This window comes from Zeus faber, assembly GCF_960531495.2.
Source record: "Zeus faber genome assembly, chromosome: 3".
In the NCBI taxonomy this organism is placed as follows: Eukaryota; Metazoa; Chordata; class Actinopteri; order Zeiformes; family Zeidae; genus Zeus; species Zeus faber.
The window spans coordinates 18,605,350-18,627,718 of NC_137190.1; the positions used below are offsets into that span (position 1 = coordinate 18,605,350).

At 43.4% G+C, this 22,369-nt stretch overlaps 3 protein-coding genes across 4 annotated transcripts; all 3 read right to left on the reverse strand.

Annotated features, from left to right (window-relative positions):
• Positions 1-455: 455 nt before the first annotated feature.
• tradd (tnfrsf1a-associated via death domain) lies at positions 456-5,692 on the reverse strand. Its single transcript, XM_079997750.1, has 5 exons — positions 5,659-5,692; positions 3,686-3,839; positions 3,322-3,602; positions 2,174-2,321; positions 456-1,750 (listed from the first exon to the last, which is right to left on the reverse strand). Exons 2-5 carry the CDS (start codon positions 3,834-3,836, stop codon positions 1,458-1,460), a joined length of 873 nt encoding a protein of 290 aa, XP_079853876.1. The 5' UTR covers positions 3,837-3,839; positions 5,659-5,692; the 3' UTR covers positions 456-1,457.
• Positions 5,693-8,436: 2,744 nt separating this feature from the next.
• On the reverse strand, positions 8,437-13,352 carry ogfod1 (2-oxoglutarate and iron-dependent oxygenase domain containing 1). Of its 2 annotated transcripts, none has more exons than XM_079997440.1 (13): positions 13,127-13,352; positions 12,643-12,788; positions 11,366-11,412; positions 11,001-11,101; positions 10,785-10,901; positions 10,525-10,616; positions 10,297-10,425; positions 10,085-10,198; positions 9,838-9,917; positions 9,510-9,766; positions 9,213-9,341; positions 8,794-8,852; positions 8,437-8,615 (listed from the first exon to the last, which is right to left on the reverse strand). In XM_079997440.1, exons 1-13 carry the CDS (start codon positions 13,284-13,286, stop codon positions 8,454-8,456), a joined length of 1,593 nt encoding a protein of 530 aa, XP_079853566.1. In that variant the 5' UTR covers positions 13,287-13,352; the 3' UTR covers positions 8,437-8,453. The 2 variants fall into 2 exon arrangements, with proteins under 2 accessions (XP_079853566.1, XP_079853565.1); XM_079997439.1 differs by having other exon boundaries at positions 9,498-9,766.
• Positions 13,353-14,967: 1,615 nt separating this feature from the next.
• Positions 14,968-18,659, reverse strand: nudt21 (nudix hydrolase 21). Its single transcript, XM_079997197.1, has 7 exons — positions 18,293-18,659; positions 17,755-17,955; positions 17,596-17,659; positions 16,967-17,056; positions 16,122-16,197; positions 15,838-15,952; positions 14,968-15,321 (listed from the first exon to the last, which is right to left on the reverse strand). The coding sequence occupies exons 1-7, from the start codon at positions 18,406-18,408 to the stop codon at positions 15,300-15,302; spliced, it is 684 nt and encodes a 227-aa protein (XP_079853323.1). The 5' UTR covers positions 18,409-18,659; the 3' UTR covers positions 14,968-15,299.
• Between the last annotated feature and the right edge of the window lie 3,710 nt (positions 18,660-22,369).

Here is a 22,369-nt window from a genome sequence, read left to right on the forward strand (position 1 = left end):
TATAGGGCGGCGCTGATGACAGCCAGCGCGAGCGATCTCATCCTTCAACCTCCCCCACACAACAACGGGCGGCGCGAGGTGGAGGAGGAGGAGGTGGAGGAGGAGGAGGAGGAGGTGGAGGCTGAGCGCGCGAGACGAGACTCACCTAGAGCGCACAGTCTCGTTGACGTCAGAGCGGCCGAGGCACGAGCTTTAATCACGTCCCATGAAAGATTATTTCATACGAAAGTCCCGTTTAAAATAGTAAAGAGAATCAAAAAATTAAAAAAAAAAAAAACACTCTGGTGTCGCTTGTACACGGACGTGTGTCGCTGAGAAGTGCACCCCGCTTATTGTCTTGTGTAAAAATCAAGGCATTATTGCATTGCCTTGAATACATTTTCATAATAGCGGACATGCCGACAAACTATGGAGGGAGAAAAAAAACCACATCAAAATGCATTTGGTACATCAGCAGTGGTGTAGTATTCTGCATTTATTTATGTATTGGCGAACTGAGGGTGCATGCTGCATACAGTTACAGTCTACACAAACACAGATGTTGTATGCACAAGTTGCATACTTAGTCTTTGGGGGCCCATACTGTATACAAGAGCGTTAGTGTGTGTGTGTGTGTGTGTGTGTGTGTGTGTTAAAAGCTTCTAATCCACACATCACATCTGGATGGACAGCCAAGTGCATTGTGTGTGTGTGTGTGTGTGTGTGTTTGGAGAGAGAGAAGGGGGGGGGTGGTTAACAATGGACTGACACTGCCACTACAAGAGCTAAAACCTTAATCGGTAAATTTCTCTTTCGCTCGTGGCACCGGCAGCCATGATCAGATAAAATTCATCCTTCAACTCCAACCTCTGGTCTCCACTCCTCTGCTGTGTGCTCAAATACAGAAAATACATCATAATCATCGCAGTTTAATCACATGAGTGTGTGCAGGTTTGTGGGAATAAGTGAGGAGAGGGGGAGGATAGGGTTGGGTGGTAGGGTGAGAGAGAGAGATGTGGGGATTATTGCGATACTAAATTATACCTGAGGGAATTTTTCCAAAATTGTTTTCATTCCAATTATACTAATGCATCCAACATAAACATGAGAACTGTTTTACAACCATTTAATCTGAATCCACCCATTTGACAAGAACAAAACCCCAGTAACAATCACATTTGAGATCATCATTGAAAAGACATCAAAAAGGTTATTTCTGAAATTTGGTTAAAAGGGAAAAGTAGTAAAGGCACATAGTGAAAATTGCTCCTCAATGACAATAGAAAAAAATGCATGGAAAACAAGCTATTATGTACTGAAGGCTCAGTAATAATAAAGCCCCTTTAACCATTTTGAACATTTCTCATAAAAAAGGCAAATCACAGAGTTGTGTCTAAGTACACCATTTAGGAATTTAATCTGTGACTATATACATTAAATATATATCCAGATGAAATTCCCTATATTGAGTGTCCCTCTCATGGCTGTACATCCAGAATGTTTTCAGCCAGGCTGTTGAGTTTGCAGTCCTCCAGTGCTCTGACCAATCGGCTCAGGGTGGCGGCCCGTCCCTCTGCCTGGACAAAGCGGCTGAGCATCTGATAGGCTTGTTCGTACAGCCCTTCTCTTTCGTACTCGTAGGCCAAGTTGTCTATGGCGGGCCCTTTCAGAGCCCGACAGCTTTTGGCGAGGACCCTCCCCACATGCTTCCACTGACGGCCCACTCCATTAGAAAAGCTCTGAACGTCTGCCGCTGTCAAAATCCGGTCCTCTATCAGAGCGACGGATAAAGGGGAAAAAAGCTGTTAACGTGGAGCATACTTACTTGTGATTAAATAACACTCAGTCTCTCGACAGATACATCTATAATTACATAAACTCCAACCCTCTGCAACGTTTTTGCATTTTCAGAAAGCGCAAGGGACCACAGTTCCATTGTTCTATATCTTCCATCATTTCTGATATTATTGGCTATTTTGCACTAATAGACAGAAGTCATCACTCTGCTCATCACAATGATTTCTCACATTTGACATAAAAACGATATTGATTTCAAAGGTTATGACCTAGTTTGGATTTTTTTAAGTAATGTAAATCTTTCAATAGTAATGATTCCTATCAGGCAAAGGCAAAATACAATCAATAAAAGTCTTGTTCTGAACAATTAGGTAGCTGACAATGAGAAGAATCTTACCGAACACTCCTCTCTGGAACTTGAAACAGTTGCTAGGTACAGGATTGTCTTGGAGGGGGAGGGTGACTGGCTGTGGTTCATGATTCAGGGCCTGTTTTTGCAATTGCTGCTCCAGGGAATTAATCTCATCATCACGCAGGCGCTCCGGCTGACGGGGACAAATATAAAAAGCACAATCACTAAATTACTCAATAAAAGAATTCAGAAAACTTGACAATCCTTTTGGAGAGCTCAGCCCACCCTATTACAAGAAAAGTCAATCTAGTCAAATAAGGTTTATTTTGGGACCCATTCTCCAGTTGCCCCTTTACTCCCCTTGCAAGCTAATAATGGCAGTTAGGATCTGAACTTTTCTTTATAGCATCAGATGATTCAGCAGCCAATATTGTTGGTAAATCCAAATATTACAGGTAAGTAAAATATTTATTTAAACATTCAAAATCAGCTAAACTTTTAATCTAGGGACAATTTCATTTCCCCTTCATCCCTCATTTGCACTATAGTCCTCGATCTACTCTGCTGGATAAAGAAAAAAAAAACAACCAAATGTGTCAGTGTTACATTATAATACTCACAGAAAATTGCATTCTCGCCAGAATATGATGATACTTTTTTTAAATTAAACTCAGAATTCTGACATTATACTCAAAATTCTGAGATTAATCTCTGAAGTCAAATTATTTTTCCACATGTTTTATTTTTCATGTGGGTCTAATCCTCTTCCGTAACCATGAACAGAGTTTCATCATCACTCCAAAAGTACGGCTGCCTCCAATTGTTCATGATGTAAACCAGCTCTGGTTCACAGGTAAATCAGACATTTCAGGGGTAAATGCATGTGGCGCAAATCTCTGACCTCTGGTGCATTTGCAGAATGAATACGGCAGAAGCAATACGATTAATGTGTATATACATGCCACAGTTCAACAGAAGATGATCAAACAGACTAGGTCTGTCAATCAGAATATGCCGGGTTAACCAGGTTTTATTAAGATCAGATATTACGAATATGGTGTTTACATGGTAGTTGCAATATTGGGAATTTTGCCTTATTCCGAATTAAATTGGAAATGTAATTGTAAAGGCACTGATTGAGAAGACAGGGTTGAATAAAGCTACATATATACAGTATATACATACAGTAATACCTGTGCAAAGTGGATGTGCTGGAGACAAAGCTCAAGATCGTCCAGACTGAGATCCAGTGTGTGTGTGCTGGCTTTGAGCTGCGTTTCCACTTTGAACTCTGAGGGAACAGTCAGGAGCCGGGAGGCATGCTGGGAGAGGGACTGTCGCACTGCCCCCGAGGCATAGCTCTTAAGGAACCGCTGACATGCGTCTACATCCACAAACTTCACCTCCACTCCCAGCATGGGATCAGCGTCGTGTAATTTCAGTATCTCATATCCCCCCAGACCCCCCGCAGAATCTGGTAACGGGAGAAAAAAAAAACGACAGGAGTGAATTCCCTGCCGTCCATGCGAGCTGCATCACAGCGTTGTCGGCGCTCACCTGTCAGTGTCAGCTTGATGACTTTGAAGACAATGAACTTTCCGTGCTGGTCTTTGTAGAGGGAGAGCAGGTTCACAGTCGGAGACATGGACTGCAGAAAAAGAACCGCACACCCTGTCCATGTCCCGCGCTCCAATGTCCTGTCTGCCATTTTCTGATGCAATTCGTCATGAAAGAGATGTTTTGAACGTTCAGATAATCAGCATTTAAAATAACGTTATCTTTAGCCCAAAGTGCAAACAGTAATTCGATTTAATTGTTTCTTTGTATATTTACTTATTCTCACCAAGGATAATTTTTTCATGGAAAACATATTTCTCCAACAATCATGGCATTGATTTTGACTGTTTAAAGCTAAAAATAAGAAATTACTTTTCATGATAAGAAAATCTAAAAATACATTTTTTATAGCACTTTAATTGACTTAAAGCCAGTTGTGCTATGTTATGCCTTTTGGAGTTCAGTGTGGTTTCTTAATTCTGATTATTAGGCACTGAAACAATGGTACAAAGGCTAGAGTAGTTTCATCATCAGCAACAGCTGATCTCCTGTATGGGACACAGTAATATGCACCTATCTGATGGTTAGTCTGAACGTGATACTACTATGAAATAATTATTTGTATATTTTTGACATTTGTATTTTCACAGTCAACTGTTTGTCAATAAGAACCATTAATCATTCACTGTCCCCTTTTACCCCCTTTCTTGGAGTTTAACCCATCGGAAACAAACTCATAGGAAATAAATATGCATTCTATGTAAAATAAATAAATAAATAAAATAATAATAATAATAATAATAATAATAATAATAAACCAAATGGCCACTCCAAAGTTCAAATAAGGATTAGGTTCTCTTTAGATGGTTTGCAGGAGTCTTGGTAAAGGCCACTGTTCGTTATCCCAAACATGCCCATTTGCAAAGTCACAATCTTAATTTCTCAATCTCAATTTGACAATGCAGGGGATATTCATCACACTCTTGCAGAGTTCAAGACCACCCATCGCTTAGTTCCCGACTATCCTTATCCAACCTTTAAACGCCTGCATGGCGACTCTCTCATTACATAAATTCATGTTTAATCTCAGTCTCCCCTCCCCCGCGGCAGATTCCGAAACATCCCTGTGTTTCCAAGTGAACTATTGAGGTATCCTGGATCCAGCGTGTTGTCACTTTGGCTTTGTTGGATGTGTTGTGCTGAAAGTCAAGGGTTCGTGGAAATCTGACTGGATTACATGCATTTTTTGATGGATTAATACTGCATGTTTGGTGACAAGGAGCCACATGAAAGCCAACAATTTGGCCAATGTGTAATCATATGACAGCCTATGCACCGGCATCCTATAGGCATGGTGGCGAGATTAGTTCACCAGATGTATGTGAGGATTACGTGACCAGATTATAATTTTGCTTCAACTGCCAAAAACCTACTTACACCTCCAGCGATTTTTTTTTTGTCAATTTATTTTTATTAATTGTTTTGCATCTTGAATTGCATGTTGCCAATTTTCTTGTTTATTCTTATTTCTTATTTTTCATCGGCTGTTGTCGTTAGCTGATGCAACGCCAAGTAATTATCCATATATTAAACCCTGGCGTTCGTCAGCAATCTGGTGTAATAAAGTACATCTAGTAGCAGTAACGATAAACCAACATACATATACGTTTGGTTGGGGTTTACAAAATAATAAAAATAACAAATACATACTTAAATAAAAATAAAAAATAAAAAAAACAAACAGGCTCCAAGCACTGAGTGATTGTTTTGTTTGGACGTTGTTCAAGTTTTGGAGCAATCCGAGTGAGAGATAAGATGAAATTCATTTTACAAGACTTTACAAGGTGAAATCCATGCTCAGTGGATATTTTTAACCGATAACTAATCCATTCGTTGCTCGTTTGGGGGGAATTTATTTGACATTGCAGTGAAAATTGGAGCGTTATTAATCTGTCTGCAGTCTTATGACTTACCTCAAAACTTTTTTCTTGTTATCTTCGGGGACGCTTCCTACTTAGACCACGCCCACTGTTGTCGTTTCCATTTGCGGGCGTCCGATTGGCTGGCGGGCAACGGGAGTGCGCCGTGATTGGACGAAATCAGCTACTTTATTTGGGGGCAGCGCAGCGGAATTCTGGTCGGAGAGGAAGTAGCTGATGGCGGCGGAGCCACGGGTCAAATGAACCCACGCCCCGGGAGCGCTGTGATTTATTTATTGGACCTACCGTTTATTCAATTGCAAAAATATCTTGCCAATTATTATTGGTTGTTTTTTTTGAAGGCACTTTATTTGCTCTGTCAGACTACACCACGTAAAGCTTGACAGTTTGAGCGAGGGCCTTCGAAGCCATGTGGTTGCGGTAGGGGCGGCTGTTCTTACAGAAGGCAACCACCAGGTGGAGGCAGAGCCACAAATTAAGCTTTAAATTTCTGTCGCTTGAAATTCCCACCCAGTTGGTAAATGTCGGCTGTTGGGTACTATCTTTAATATAGAAACCCGTGTCGTAGCTGCAGTAACTGTCACTTGTTTTATCACGGTTGTATGTGGAAATAGGATTCCGTCATCGCTTCCATTACATTGTCATTTAAGCAGACGCTTTTGTCCGAAGCGACTTAGAACAAGTACATTTGTCACAGTATCAAAACCGACTATGTCACAGCCTGATAAACATTCTCGGGAAACAAACAGCACTGGCAGAGTCAGAGAGATGTTTTTGTAGACAGTAAAGGGGAAAACAGATGCTCATGGGACAGACAGGTCAGTCACGGTAGGGTTTAGGTGTCATCTGTGGGGATGGGGTCTTTAGTCGGCGGAGCAGCTTCCATCGTTGGGACGCCAGGGATGAGAAGAACCACCCTTGAGACTACGCAGCGGCGGAGGAGGAGCAAGGCGGCCTTCAAGGGGGTGGAGGAGCGGAGCCAACGTGTCGGTGTGTCTGGAACCCGACCAGACGGTGACTGGAGATGCGGACGAGCAGTGCGACGGACAGCCTTGTAGGTGAGCGCCAGCGTCTTAAATCTGACCCGAGCAGAGATGGGAAGCCGGTGACGTGATCAAAAGGAGGGGGAGTGACATCAGCCAGTTTTGGTTGGTTGAACCCTATGCAGGCTGCTCTGTTCTGGATGCGCTGTAGAGGTCTGACGGAACAGGCAGGTAGCCCGGGCAGAAGAGCGTCGTGGTGGTCAAGACGGGAGATGACGAGCGCCCAAACCAGAACTTGTGTCGCGTCCCTCGTGAAGTACAGCCGTATTCTTCGGATGTTGTCGAGGGGGAACCTGCGGGGGAGTTGTGGCGGCGACGTGGGCGGAGCAGGAGAGTCGGTCGTCCAGAATCGCCCCGAGTCTCTCGGCAGTCCGAGATGGAGACGCTTCGGCGTTCTCGGCAGTGACGGAGAAGTCCGTGTGAGGGCGGTCTTTCCCGGGGAGAAGGGAGGAGAGTCTGACCAGCGATGGACACTCGTCCCCGGGTGTGTCCACGAATGCTGCCCACTGCTCCTGGCTGTGCCCCCGGAGGAAGGACAAGCCAGGATGGGTTAAACGCAGAGGCCTCATTTCACCGGCCACCATCCAAAGCGTGTGTGTGTGCGTGCGTGCATGCATGTGTTGTAGTGTGGTGTGCTGTGTGACGATTCAAGATTGTTCTTCTTCTGTTCTTCTAACTGTGTCGAAGGCAGCAGAAAGAACCGGGAGTATCAGGACGGAGGAGAGGGATGAAGTCTTGGCAGTGTGGAGAGCCTCTGCGACAGCAAGGAGAGCAATCTCACAGAGTGGGAAGTCTTGAAGGCAGATTGAAGTGGGTCAAGGAGAGTCCTGAGACTCCTGAGAGAGTTGATTGGAGACCGCTCGCTCGAGGGTCTTGGAGAGAAGCGCCACAGGTGTGTAGCTCTGGACAGCAGCTGGGTCAGGGGATCGTTTCCTGAGTAAAGGCTCAACTCTGGCAGACTTCAGGGCAGTAGGAACAGAGCCCGAGGACAGAGACGGATTGGACCAGTGTCAAGACATCTTGTAAGACAGGACAGAAGGACGCGAGCCCAAATGGAGGAGGCGATCTGCCTGTTGGATCCCAACAGGTCGCCTCCTCCAGATGAGCCGTGGTGGTGTTCTAGCTGGGATGCGCAAAGGAGCAACCTATGTCCCCTGACCTTCTCGACAAAGTAAGATGGCAAGGTCATCATCTGAAAAGGGAAGAGGTTGGGAGGTGGAGGTGGAAAACAGTTTACCGGGGTTGGAGGCGGATGAGTGGATTTCAGGGATGTAGAAGGTGGCCTTCGCTGTGGAAACCGCGAGGTGAAGTTTGAGAGAAGGTGGTAGGCAGAGAGGTCATCGGGGCTCTTCTATTTACTCCATTTCCGCTCAGCTGCCCGGAGCTCCGTTCTCTGGTCAGTTATAACTCAAGACGTATTTCAGGAGATATTAAAAACACGCACAGCCATTTTGACTTGAATAAACTCATTCTAATTCAGATTCATTCTGCTTCTGATGTTTCAAAATTCATGAACCGTTTGTTTATAATTAGCCTATAATTTTAAATTCAAACAGACTCAAACTAAATTGAAGCTTAATGTGTGCCACATTAAGCTCAAAGCTTAAGCTAGATTTTTACAGAGTGTTCCTAAAAAGGCCCACATCAATTTAGCTTTTAAGCTTTAAGCTTTTCAGTAAGATTTTCTAACCGTAACAACTGGCTTTGTTTATTACAGTACACACTTCATCGACCCATTTCAATTAAGGCAGAAAAGGATAACCAAAACTTAAGAAGATAAAAGATTTATTCATAGTACACAAAAGAGAAGTCATAAAACACTCTAGCGGGAGAGTTGCAATCTGCCTGAGAGCAGCTTCGGTGGTTAATATGTTTGACAAATTTTAGAGTTTCCTTGTCCCTGTAGACAAGGGCAAGGGAATTATCCTCTGGATATACCGTCAGAAGCTGTAAAGACAAGGAAACCATGGCAGCAATATATTGTATACATATACAGCACACACACACACACACACACACACACACACACACACACACACACACACACACACACACACACACACACACACACACACACACACACACACACACACACACACACACACTCTCTTTCGGTAGCACTCACCTCCTCATCCTCCTCACTGGCAACATATGACGTGAAGCCACCAGATTCTGACTGCCAGTCTGAAAGATAGAGGGAGAAGAAAGAAAAGAAGAAAACAAACTAGGACTGACTTAAATCCTGATAATGACTTACATAGGTGGCATGCATGTTTCTATGTAAATTGTAAGGGTCATTGTATTTGCTACAATTATCTATATTTCACTGCAGTGTGAACTGCGTGCGATCGTCACCCGTGCCCAACATATCCAAACTCCCCTAAATTCACCTGAATGATGAAGACCTGTGTAACCAACCCATCACCCAGTGCACATCATAAACAGTACATTACATTACAACAGAAGACAAACGACAAACATCATCTACGAATAAAACTAAATAGAAGGGCGTAGAGTAGAATATGGGTGCACGTGCGGACTGACCGGAGCAGCCGAAGGGCAGCGTCAGGTCCAGGGCGTACTCCGCTCTGGCTGCTTCTCCGTCGTGTAACAGAGTGTAGTCGCCATGGGACCAGCGCCGCAGCTCCCCAACACATTCCGGGGTGCTGAGTTCTGGAGAAAAGCACGACGGTAGGGCCAGGCCGGAACTTAATATTAGTGTTTATTATCCTTCAGAGGTATTCTGTGGTGAAGAACCCAAGTCATCAAACACATTTTGTACTCTGAGGGCGGGGGGATTCTGGTAATATACACAACCACACATATTACCTTTTATATTACCTTTATCCTGGGTTTTCTTTTTAGCCGACGGTGAATCTGTTGAAGACCCTGTCGCTTCTCCATTGCTTGGGTCCTCTTGCCCTCCACTCTCTTTCTCTGCATCTTCATTTTCATCCTCGTCCTCATTGGGGCAAAGGAAGTGCAACCTCAGGCCAGTGAAGTTGGAGAGAAGCAGGAAGAAAGCTTCCGAGCGAAGCAACTCCAAGCAGGCGCTGATGCACGGCGGCACGATCTCCGTTGAAGCCACTTCATAACACCTTCGAATCCACAAGTACATATGTTAAAATGCTGCAGTACTTGCTGTCCAACTGACACCGTGGAAAGATACCTCTTATTTGGTGGACCTCTCCTCGTCCAATGCACCTCAACACCCCGCAGAGCCTCACTGACCTCCAAGAACTTCTCCTCCTGATGACCGAATCAACGGAAAAAATGAAGAGTGAAAGAACAAAAAGAGAAAAATGTAAGAAAAAGAAAGGAAACTAACAAATGTAAAAAAAAAAATAATAATAATAATAATAATAATAATAAATAATAATAATAATAATAATAATAATATTAAAAATAAAATGAACCTTCAAGAAATTCTTGAGTTGTATCTCTGAGCTTTCTTCAAAATTCTCCTGAATGTGCTCCTGGTACGAAATCCCCAGATACGTCGGGTTCACCCACTCCAGCAACAACGTCTCCTACGCAAACGCACAAATTCGATGAACGACTTTCAACGTGCAACCAGAAAACAATGCGAGTCGAACACATTTGTTTGGACGCATTTTTTGAAACGTACATCTCGTGGTAAGTGGGGACTCCTTGGAACGTGGGCTTCTACGTGCGGAGGGGGGCGCTCCAAAGACGGCCCGTGGAACCAGCCGCTCAGAGACAGGCGGCACTTGTCCTCAGACAAAACCTCCGCCACCTGAAACGAAGAAAAAACAAAAGCTTCTGACTCGGTCGCTCCACCTCGACACTGAACCAGGGATATTTAAAGGGGAACACCGGTTTTGCGGGGGATTACCTGGTGAAACGAGACCGGAGACACCTCAAAGAGAACGAGTGTGTTCCAGGAAGGCACGAGGGACTTGGCTACAGTCTGTGGCTGGAAGTGACCTGAAGAAAAAGCACATTTACCTTTTAAAGGAACTTGTATGTTCTATCCACCGGGTTCTGTAGTGACCAGGGGGCCAGTCGTGCCAGTCAAAAAAAAAAAAAAAGACTTCACTGAAAGACACTAGACTTTGGACAGAAAAAGCAGAAATCAAAAGGCACGATGCTCACTGTCTGTGGTGAACAGATCCAGGGTTCCTCCATCGCTCTTCTGCCATGGAGGCAGCAGGTACAAGATGAAGGCAACACGCCTCCCCTCCAGTTCGTCATCATGACATAGAAGAATGTCTAGAGAGGAAGGGACCGGTGACAAATATAAACAGAGCCCTTATCAAAACCATTTGGAGGTTCAATGCTTTGATCACAGAGCTTTATGACACAACTTACCGGTATATTGATATTTGGCACAGGAAATGTCCACCGTGGGCTCCAGTGTGACACCCAACACTTCTTCCAGCCAGAAACGAAAGGGCCCAAATAAAGCTGCCCTGGTATAAATACATTTTGTGTATATCATATCAATATATATATATATATATATACACATACATACATACATACATACATATACACATACACACACACACACAGTACAAACACACCACAAACAAAGTACAATGTCGTCAGAGTAATACTTAAGCTCTCACATCAAGTTTTCTATACCATTGCGCGACAGCAAAATGCATGCACATGACAAACACAAACTTTAACCACTCACATATGCACACACAACAATCAGCACTGATCTCTACCTCAAGCCTGCTATATGAGGTTCCGTTCTCTTCCTTAGGTCATCAGACTGTGAAGAAAAGAACCAAGTAAAGATTTTAAAAGATTAAAAAAGAAGACGTCCCCGCTGAAGGCGCTGTGAGAAGTTCCACCAGATGATGTTTATACAATTAGTGTAAATACCTCACTATCTACAGTATATGACTCACTCTACAGTGAGGTTCTCACACCTGGATCCCTATTGTTTTAATTCAGATTTTTATTATTATTTTTCAGCTTGGCATTTTTCGGGCTAAAAGTGTCTGGAACACAACAACCACAGAACCCACGGACATTGCTGAGGTGGCATTGGGACCGGGGCGTTTCAGACAACCTGTGGTGCAAGTTTTATCCACATCGATCTACATATGTAGCAGGAATTAGTGAAAAAACATTGCAAATTTACCAGAAGTTGGTGTACCTTGATTCGTTTGGGGAGCTGGACGCTTTGAGACATCATGAACTGATGTTATATAAGTCTGGTTTCCGTCTCTCGGTAGCCATTTGCATTTGAAGAGTTGCACTGTGTAGACCACATAGAGGTTGCTCTGCGGGGCGAGCAACCAAGAGACGATAGACCGGAGGAGCCGATGCGGCGTTCAATATGAACTGTGAAAATTGTAACTCGTGCTGCGTTTCAGAGAACCTGGAAAACTGTATTATGACTAAACTGAACCCCGTGTATGCTGCCTGCAGCTATATAACGTTTAATCTGTTTGGATGAAACCGTGTTGTCGGTAAACTTCCACATGGAGTGATTTCCTTCCACAGAGACAGCGTGAGGCAGGACTGCACTACAGGTAGTAGACAGCCACCTTCTAATTTTTAGGATGAAGTCATAAACACGCAACAAGTGTATCTTTGCATTAGTAATTCCGTGTGTCACCAGGACTTACGGCATAATTACGCGAGTCGATGCTGCATTCAATGGGAACTCTGACAATTAAACTTGTTTTAGATGTAATTCTGATGTTAAGACGAGCGCCAGCACGAACTGATGCTAGGTTCCATGGGAACTCGAAAATTTGTAAACTTCCTGTATTGCAGCCTGCAGCTATATTTAGGTACTTCAATTCTTCTGACTTTAGCCAGAAGTTTCCATGGGGACTTTCTAATACGGATTACTGACCAAATTTACTAGTAACAAAGTTCACTGAATCTGAAGGCCTGTGTGTTTATTTTGTTGAGTAGTGGATTTTTCCAAGTACACAATGAGTAGTATTAACAGATATGGTATTCTGTGCACGCACACTTCACACACCTGTTTAAATTTATACAGGTCATTCGACTTCTCCTGGAAGTTGAGTTCCAGGAGCTCTCGCTGCAGGTTCTCTGCGAAAGTCTCGCTGCTGATGAAGTTCTGGATGATGCAATGAGGGAAAGGGCTACAGTCCAACTCCAAATTCCCTGTAGGGAGGAACGGTGATGCAGAGTAGGAGACATAATGTATGCTAACAAAATAATGGTCCAAAGAAATGAGTGTATTTGAAACACAGCAAGTCCATACGAGTGGCTCAGGTTGTCCATCCAGTATTTTCAATACAATACAGTTAATCAAGCAACATAATAATAATAACAACAACAACAATAATAATAATAATAATAATAATAATAATAATAATAATAACGACAATGTTTACAATGTGGTAATAACAATATAATAAGGTAAGCACGCCATTTTATATAACAACCTTCCTTCTATTCTTAATCAAGCCCCTGGTTCCTTGCGTGTTCTCTGATCTCACCGTGGGAGTAGTGAGCTCTCTGGCTCCACGCTTCCTTCACACTTCTCTTCACCGCCTCCTCTTCTATATCGGAACAAAGTTGCGCGATTTCTTCGCGCTTCTTCCTCCTTTTTCTGTTCTCTGTTTGGTCGCCGTCGCCCTGCCGTCGTTTGGAACTCATGTCAACGATCTCGCGTTCAAAACAAACAGTTGAAATACATGGAAGTAATCCACACTGGTCCCACGCTGCCCGTGTCGCACGCAAATGACGTCATCTCCACGTACACCCGCGACGTCATGTTGCCCGAATAAATCGGAAGCGTTCGGGTTTTGAACAAATATCTTTCGATTAGAACTGGTCTCAAACACGTCCCAAACAAAAGACACTTCGAAATGTACAGTTCTAGCATCCAAACCAGAGCGTTGTTTAGAATTTCTATTTGGACACTCTGTTTCTGATGCTGGGCCGTTACTCATTGCAAATACACATTTCTTAAAATTAGCTTTACACACATGTATATACACACACACATATATATATACACGTGTATATACACATACACACGCGTACACATTGATATTGTGTCTGCCGGTGGGAGTCTGCCCACCGCTCGGGGTTTAGGGAGGGAGACGGAGGCTTTCTGGCGCTGGATTGCCAACATGCGAGAATCCTTAATAATACGTCTAAACAGAAAGGCTCGTTCGCGAAAACGCTAAACGACGACTTAATGATTTCGGGCGCAGGAGGAATGACGCTTCGCCCTGTCGCCTGATCGGCTGACGATCCCTCTCCGCAAGACAAACATGAAGAAAGCTCCCCGCCCCCAGTCGGACCCAACAGCTGATTCGGCCTAGACGAGGCAGGTGGGCTGCCACGGGAAAGGGAGCCATGCTGCCGTCTGCAGCTGCGTCTTGACCACGCCCCTTGGTCCGCAACACACACACACACACACACACACACACACACACACACACTGTATATGTATGTGAGTATGTACATACATATACACACACACACACACATAAAAATACTCTATGTGAGTGTGTATATGAAGAAGAAGAATCTTTAATTGTCACACACACACACCTTGGGTGGTGGCGGGTGCAATGAGGCCTCTGCATTTAACCCATCCTTTGTGTATAAATACCCAAACAGATATACACACCCACATAAGTACACACATATACAGTATATACACACACACACACATATATATATATACATATACACACACGTATATACACACACACACACACACACACACACACACACACACACCAAATTCCTTGTGTTATAGCATACTTAGCCAATAAAGCATGATTCCGATGTAGTCTGTTGCCAATAAACAAAAGATACTTCTTATCCGTGGTTATTAACGTTGCATTTTCATTTTAGAGCACCTTGAGAGTTTAAAGTTTCAGATACTAATCATATCGCCTATCACTATTTCATACACCATTTCCAATTTTTCTTCCGGGCCACTGTCGGCCTCCCTCCGAACTTCACAATTGTGTTTAACAACATTTTGACACCAATGTGAGAGAGATGGGACAACACAGGTCACATTCTTTTCAGTGGTTGTAACACAAGCTCTTAATTCTCTAAATTAAGTCGAGTTCAGTTCATCAAATGTCATGGTCCTTTACAAAAGGAATTGGACGAATACCTTCAGTTTTGTGCAGCTGTAAACGGTAACAGCCATTTGTGGCTTCGCTGAAGGCCTTACAGATTGCTCACCTAAACAACTGTTTTCCTTTCTCTCTCACTAACACCCACACACCTTAAAATATCACATTTTCTAAAAGAACTGCTTTATTTAAAAAAAAAGCACAGACACAATCATTACAGGTTAAAAACAAGAAACTGGTGTATCTTTTTAATCAAACATTTGTATTCTTCTGTAGAGTAAAATAAATCTTAAATGCACTGGAATAAGGAAGCAACATATACGCTAGAAAATTGCCCGTTTTTTTTTTTCCAAGTTAAAAAACAAACCAACAAAAACAGTCACAAGACAGTATTTTCTCTCTATTAATAGCAAATTACCCAATGCACTGTCCACAAACCTAACATGAGCTTTCTGTGAAAGTTCTTTTTGTGACAAATGGTGTATTTCCAAATCACCAACCCCATCTCTGAAATCCATCGTTAACGGCTGCACTCACAGAGACAGCCTTGTTCACGGTCACACCATTAGTTGTAGATGAAGTTAAACCTAAAAAAAATAAAATAAAATAAAAAATAAAAAAATCAAATCAAATGAAAGTTACTTTTAGAAAGAGTAAAACAAGATATTATTCCTGAAATCTTTCCCTCGTGTATTGAACAGGTCATAGCTTTACTATTCATATTTGTGTCTCAGCCCACTTAAAAACCTCAATATTGCTTGTGAGATTAAAAAAAAGTAGGATGTCTGCCATGTGGATGCAACTTCAACATCAAATTTAGACACAAATAGAGGCTACAATTAACTGAAATAAACAGCCATGGCATAGCATGCCTCGGCTCATGCTAATGTGCTTTTTGGCCAATCCCAGTTCACTTCCATTATAACAGGAATTGTTTCAGGATAATCTCTCTCATACCCAGTGATCAACATTAGAGGCAAGTGGAAATTATGGGTGAATCTTGAATACCGGAATATAATTATAACATTGACATTTAACGTTTAACATTGACACCCCCTGTTCACCTTCCCTCACACATTTATGAAATAAGTTGTGAACAGTACCTGCTCAGCAGCTGTGGGAGACTGGAGATGATTGGTCCATACCCTGGAGCGTTGTCATAGAGCTCAAACAGCGGCGCGGCCACCAGCTTGTAGTTCTTAGGGACTGCAAACAGCGCTGCAAGGAAAAGAGAATGTGAGGAGGAATATGGAATGCAACGACACACGGCAACACATCCGAAAAGCTACCCCTTCTATTAATTGAGCGCAATTTGTATTAAACCAAAATGACAACATCAAATACATAGAGACGGCCGTTTAACGAAAGAAAATGGTGCTGTACTGACCTTTTTCCTGTAACTGCACTAGAAACAGCTTCTTATGCTCCTTTGGTTTGGTCGTGTGAGCAGGAATGTAAGGGTACTAAAATGACAAACAGGGGTATGGATTAGTTACTCAATTAAGTTGGACCTTTATACAGGACACTGATAACATGCGCTGATGTTCAAGTAACAGCATATTTACAAATGTACTGTAACTATGAATGATGACAAAATGTTGATCCAGTTTTTATTTTTTCCTCAGTGATGCAGTGATTGTATAGCTGGAAAACAGTGGTCTGCTCTTTAATTTACTTATTACCACGTTCTTATTAATTATTCCTATAAAAGAGCTGGGTATTTCAGAAACAAAGCATGTTGTGACAATGCAATGTCCCTTTTCTCTAAAACCACCAAGCAAAGTTTTATTTTATACTGCCCCAAATGTCTGTATAACCACCTTGTTTCTTCACCCTGATAGGAAAACCACACAAGTACAAGTACAAATGTGAAAGCTATTAACAGTTTTTTTGTTTTGTTTTTTTTAATCAAAACAGTGTCTGAAACAATGGAACAGTTTATAAAACATTGAAATCCCTGCAGAGCCTGCATCCGTTCCTGGATTAATTCAAGTAAACAAGTTCCCAAAGAGCTCTAGGCCCCTGGCACATCCATAGAGACGCCACCAACAAATGCTGAATTACATTCCCCCACCTCAGACTGCAAAAGTGCCACTTTCTAGTTTGGCTGCGGTGTTTTTACCAGTTCTAATTATTAACATTATTTATGTCTAGACTGGTAAGGCAGCACGCAAATTCCACATGATGGGAAGCTGTAACCGACGTGTCCTCTGCCCTGCCGAGTACACTCACCTGTGGGGGCTCAAAGTTAGGGCGCCACCAATTGCCGATGCAGTCGTCAATTACCCAGTCCTGCTTCACGCCATCCTGCCGTCCAAGGATCTAACGCAGGAACACAGCAGTAAATCAAGTCAGCTCACTCCACAAATGCAAGACACTTCATGGAGAACACACCGCCCATTTTCAGCATAAAAATGTGCAAAACTATAGCCCCCTGCGCAGACGCACCCATTATCGGCAGACAAAGTTACAGGCAATGGATTTAGAAAGATCTCACGAGTGACCTTGTGCAATAAGAAATGTTAGATGTGAAGCTGTGTGTGAAGCATTCTGAGTTTTGCAAGCCCTAGTTTCCAGGTTGCAGAAGAAAAGCGGATGAAGCGTTATCATTTTAAAATGATAACGCTTCTGCTACATTCTACATTCAGCTCACTCTGCTGCTAGAACAGAAAATCTAGGGGGGTTTATGATGGCTTGCGATTATATTTTCTTTAAAAGCTCAAACATGTGTACATTTCCCCTTCAAGTTGCACCGTTTCAATTGAAATTGGCATGCATAACCACTTGGAGGGGTATCGTTTATGACATTTTAAATGCTGAAAACGGGCGGTATTCCCCATCCACGCGAGGGACGCCGTTACCTCGGTCATGAGACGTTTCAGGCCCTCCACCTCGTCCTCTCCCGGACTCAGCTCTCCCCCCGGCCTGAAGGAGAGGAGCAAACATGGCTCGGGCCGTGAACACAGAGGCCAAGCAGCCGTCGGCGGCATCCGGCGACGGCGGCCGTCGGTCATACTCACAGCTTGAAGAAAGTGGTCCCTAGCTGCAGAAGCAGGACGTGGGGCAGCCGGTGCTCGTGGACGATGAGCACGCCCTCCACTGTCCTCCGCATGCCCATCTTGTCAAACTCCTCCCGCATCCTCTGGAACCTGGCCGCCACGGAGCTGTCCTTCTCATAGAGAGGCTCCTTGGTACCAAATGTGTAGTTTGTTAAGGGGTATCTGAAACACATAGAACACACTGATATTAGCCTCCATATGGCTGGATCTCAACGTCAGTTCCGTGAATTTGTTTTGGTTAGGGGCAAAACAAGGGCCAACTGAGAAATAGCGTTGTTACCGCAAAACAGGCAATAATAAGCATACGGACACATTTTTTTTTAAAAAAGAGAAAATTTGGCACGACACAATGAACCTAAAATCAAACGATAGCGGTTAAGGAATCAGACCAAAGCAAAGCGCCGAAACCACACGTACACCTATATTTATATATATATATATACACAGTATAAATATCATAGATATATTGTAGTGAGTCGGCTGGTGGTGTGGACCGTACAGGTTGATGGTCCTCTCCAGGGTGAGCGGCTTCCCGGAGCTGATGTACTTGCTCGCGAACGGCACGGAGCCTCCGCGCGGCCAGCCGGTGTTGGAGCGACTCGGCACGAGCGCCATGACGAGTACCGAGCACGAGACGCCGCGATCGTCCGGCGGAGTCCGACGTCGAGGAACGGCGAGAAGCGCGCGCGCCCACCGGGGGTGCACCGGAGCGGTGGTGGTCGGTGGTGGGGTGGGGTGGGGTGGGGGGGGGGAACCGAACGGGTGAGTTAACGCAGCAGCGCCGCGGGAGCCAAGGCCGCCGAGAGGACGCTCTATTGTCGTTCCCTTCGCGGTTACGTCGCCGCCGTGCTGCTTCCGCGCGCTGCTCTCGGCGATGGCGCGGCGGGGTGGTCAGAGCGACGCCTGTCTGCCCGGAGTGTGCACTACAGCCTGGATGGTTTTTTTTGTTTTGTTTTGTTTTGTTTTGGGGTTTTTTTTTTTTTGTGTATCATGGCTTTTGTGTGAGAGATGGTGCGTAAGTAGTTTTCTCATATTAATGCATATTAAGTTTATTGCAAATATTTGAAGTTTTTTATTAGATAATTCTTCGATATTTTGTCTGTTTCTTTGTTTGTTTTATCGGTGTATTCCTGTTGTTGTTATTATTATTATTATTGTTATTATTATTATAGTCATAATAATAATAACTTATTGATTGTATTCGACAGAAGTATTATTTTTTTTTTTTAATATGCATAAATTGTTTGTTTGATCGGATGAAATGGTGAATCTGTGATTCGTACCGGATTTGCGCGTGTTTTACAGGTACCAAAAAGAGCTCAAAATAAATATCCACCGTGTGGGCATCGTGATGAACAACACACTCGTCACCTTGTGGAGGAGTGTCTCATTGTTTGGCTGAGGCCGCTTTTCGAACCTTTTTCTAAGACTCCGAGGGGTAAAACGCAAAAGTGTGATCAAATCCCAATTCATTTGAGGTGTTTGTAAACTGTTTGCATCTATTTGGAGGTGTACTGTAGGTTTTATAGTTCAGGTAGGCCTAACTAAAAGTGTAAATGTCAAAATATGATACTAAAATTCTGTCAAAATATTAAAAAAAAATGTGGATTTATGTTGATAGGAGCACTGTGTAATTCTCTAGTTTTGCGCCTCTTGGCCCGTGCTTCACACGGTGAATAAACAGCCTTAAATTGTAATACATTTATCAGTCAATCATATTCACTGTTTGTTACCATCCATATTGAGAGTATTTATCATTATTAATTTATTGTTATTCATTTAAATGATCATTTTGTTTTTTATCAGTTTTCATTCTACCTCTGCATATGGAACACTTGCCGTTCAGTGCTTGGTAAAAGGGAAGATACATTAATATGACTATTGCAATTTAAGGTGGTTTACTCACTGCATAAACAGGGAATCTATATATTATAATGCTCCATAATTTTAGCCCTGGACATTTAGTTTTCTTCGATGTATCGTCCTACCAAAAAGATACAAGCATAAATTGGACATGTAATTCAAAATTATATTGGTAATTATATGTTATTACAAGGCAACTAGACGAAGCATTTTGAATACTTTTGCATTCCTCTAATTATACCATTATTCCAAAACACTGAATTTGAATCCTTACAGGTTCGGTGTTATAAAAATATAGTTCATTTATTTACTTCTCAATCTTCTTAATCTGTTTGCTATTACATTAAATAAAACAATTAACATTAGTTATCCAAACTAAGAAAAAAGCTTTACTGTAGACTGTTAAATCTGTGTAGCCTTGACATGTTGCCATTTTAATCCAGAATTCCTCTTTAATTTTCTTTCTTTAAGGAAGTCAAAGGAATTACTCAATCCATTTAATAATCCATTTAATAGTCAAGAGTATTTATCTTACCCATCTATTGTAAACATATTTTACCACAGTTGTTTTCTTACAGTACATAATTATACGTGCAATTCAAAATTTTAACATATCGGTTAAAAAAAAAGAAAGGACAAAGACACTGCTGGATTTGTCTTATTATGTCAAATGGGGATCGCAGATCTTTGGTCCTTTGGTCCACCATTTGTGGTGTGCTGCTGTGATGTGTCAGTCCCTGTAGTAAGACGTAGACCCCCATCTTTCCCCAGTACTGTGGCTTCTTCTGCCCTCTTTCACAGTAGTTGGTCCCACAATTATGTCATTGCATACTACCTTCTTCGATCCAAATTATTTCTTGTCTGTTTCTTCTTTCTGTTCACCATCTACCCTACCCTTACCATCATCCAGTTCAGCTTTCTCTAGTCCACTTTCCTTTCTCATGGTGTCATCGTTAGTCCTCCCATTTTCTTCCAGAAGCGCTTTTTCTTGTTCAGTTTCATTGTCATTCCTGGTGTTCACCTCTTGACTGCTTTCATCCGACTTGTTTGGATTGCCTCTTTGAACACACGTATCGCTTTCATCTGTTGGAGAGTTGAATCACAAAATACACCATTAAAATATAATACACGAGCCCTCAAAAACTAGAAACGAATGCATGCATACATTAAGACGGAAAAAAATATATGCACGGAACTTGAAGCTTACCTTTTACTGAAGACTCTTGACTCGATTCGGCATCTCCCGGCGATGTTTGCAAATTGTTATGTTGGGCTGGGCTTTCAGAGTGAGAGGGCGTTGGACGGGTGGAATCGGGAGGAGCTCCAGCACCTGACTTTGCAGCAGTAGTAACCGTAGAACTGGCTGGAACGGTACTGATGACGTTATTGGTTGTCCAGTCTTGGTCGTCAGTCGCAGAAGAGTGAACTGAGGCCGGGATCTCTGAATTAGTATCGGAGGAAGTGGTGGTTGTATGGTTTGTTGCATTAGTGGAAGCTGGCATGGGTGAGTTAGTAAAGGAGGTATCAGTGATGCCTGTGGTGACCAGGGTGACGGGGTTGGTTTGGTCGGAAGGTGAAGCGGAGATGACGACGTCAGCGGGAGGAGAGGCCGCGTCGCGTTGGGTCGGTGCTGCAGACGCACAGCACGGGCCGGCGTCAAAACCAGCACACGGACCTGTAGTGCTGTCTGCTGAGAGGATAGCGGTACTAGGAGATGCCATATTAATAGAGTCGTGAGTGGGAGTCGATATTTTAGTGGCTGGTGAAGCTAGAATTTCAGAGGTGGTGGATGCAACAGGGGCCGAGGTGGAGTCAGAGCGAGAGGAGATAGTAACTGAGCTGGTGGTGGCAGAGCAGAGTGCTGGATCATCTAAGATACTTGTTGGCACTGAGGAAGTTGTGTCCACGATGGTGGTGACGGAAGATGTGTCAGTACTGGAAGTAGCCGGAGTATAGTCTGTTGTGGCGCCATTAAACACGGGCAAAGGTGTGTTAGATGATGGATCGGCTGATGCCACAGAAGCGGAGCTTTCCTTAATGGCTACAGGAACGGAGGTGGTAATGGAAGGGGTAGTTAGAGTTGTTGAGTCAGAAGCGATAGAAGGTTTTGGAGCGATGGACTCAGACGAAATAGAGTAAGTGCTGACAGAGGTCGCGGTTTCGATGGCTGCGGTGGAAACTGTGATGGTTGTCGGGGAGAGTTGGTCGGCGGATGAGTCAGTGGCATCGCTAGTCGCAGTGGTTGTGGGGGGCTGAACAGAGTCAATGCATACATCTGAGTCAGGGAGAGGGGGGTTCTTTGAAGGGTATGCAACATCATTCGAATCAGGGATTGGTTCTAAAGTAGGTTTAGTAACTGTTGCGGTAGTTGTGAGGGCGGAAGAAGATGGGGAAGATGTAATGGCAGATTGGCTCGGATCAGTAGGTGGGAGCGTCTCTCCTTCTTGTATTTGGGCGAGCTCGTTCTCAGGAGTGTTGCGTCCGGACGTTACAGGTTGCGGGCCGGGCTTGATAATTGGCTTGGGCAGCAAAGCGGGTTTCCCAGCCGATTCATGCGCTGATGCACTTTGCCGAATTTGATGCCTTGTATCTAAGATAATGCAAATGTGCAAATTATTGAGAGGAACATATGTATAAATAATACATTTAAGATATTGTGTTTGCGTGTGTGTTACCTGATGAGGTCGACATTGTTCTGGGTTTTGTGAAAGTA

Excerpts from the sequence above, each read along its gene's own strand:
- tradd (XM_079997750.1), bottom strand. The coding sequence starts at position 3,836 with ATGGCAGACAGGACATTGGAGCGCGGGACATGGACAGGGTGTGCGGTT. Across the intron at positions 2,322-3,321 it reads AGCACATCCACTTTGCACAG|CCGGAGCGCCTGCGTGATGA; the intron begins GTATTACTGTAT and ends TGTCCCCGTCAG. Across the intron at positions 1,751-2,173 it reads GTTCCAGAGAGGAGTGTTCG|AGGACCGGATTTTGACAGCG; the intron begins GTAAGATTCTTC and ends TCGCTCTGATAG.
- ogfod1 (XM_079997439.1), bottom strand. The coding sequence starts at position 13,286 with ATGAGTTCCAAACGACGGCAGGGCGACGGCGACCAAACAGAGAACAGA. Across the intron at positions 9,342-9,497 it reads GGATAAAGGTAATATAAAAG|AACTCAGCACCCCGGAATGT; the intron begins GTAATATGTGTG and ends GCTTTTCTCCAG. Across the intron at positions 8,616-8,793 it reads CCAGTGAGGAGGATGAGGAG|CTTCTGACGGTATATCCAGA; the intron begins GTGAGTGCTACC and ends TTGTCTTTACAG.
- nudt21 (XM_079997197.1), bottom strand. The coding sequence starts at position 18,408 with ATGGCGCTCGTGCCGAGTCGCTCCAACACCGGCTGGCCGCGCGGAGGC. Across the intron at positions 17,057-17,595 it reads TGAAACGTCTCATGACCGAG|ATCCTTGGACGGCAGGATGG; the intron begins GTAACGGCGTCC and ends TTCCTGCGTTAG. Across the intron at positions 16,198-16,966 it reads CTAACTTTGAGCCCCCACAG|TACCCTTACATTCCTGCTCA; the intron begins GTGAGTGTACTC and ends TTGTCATTTTAG.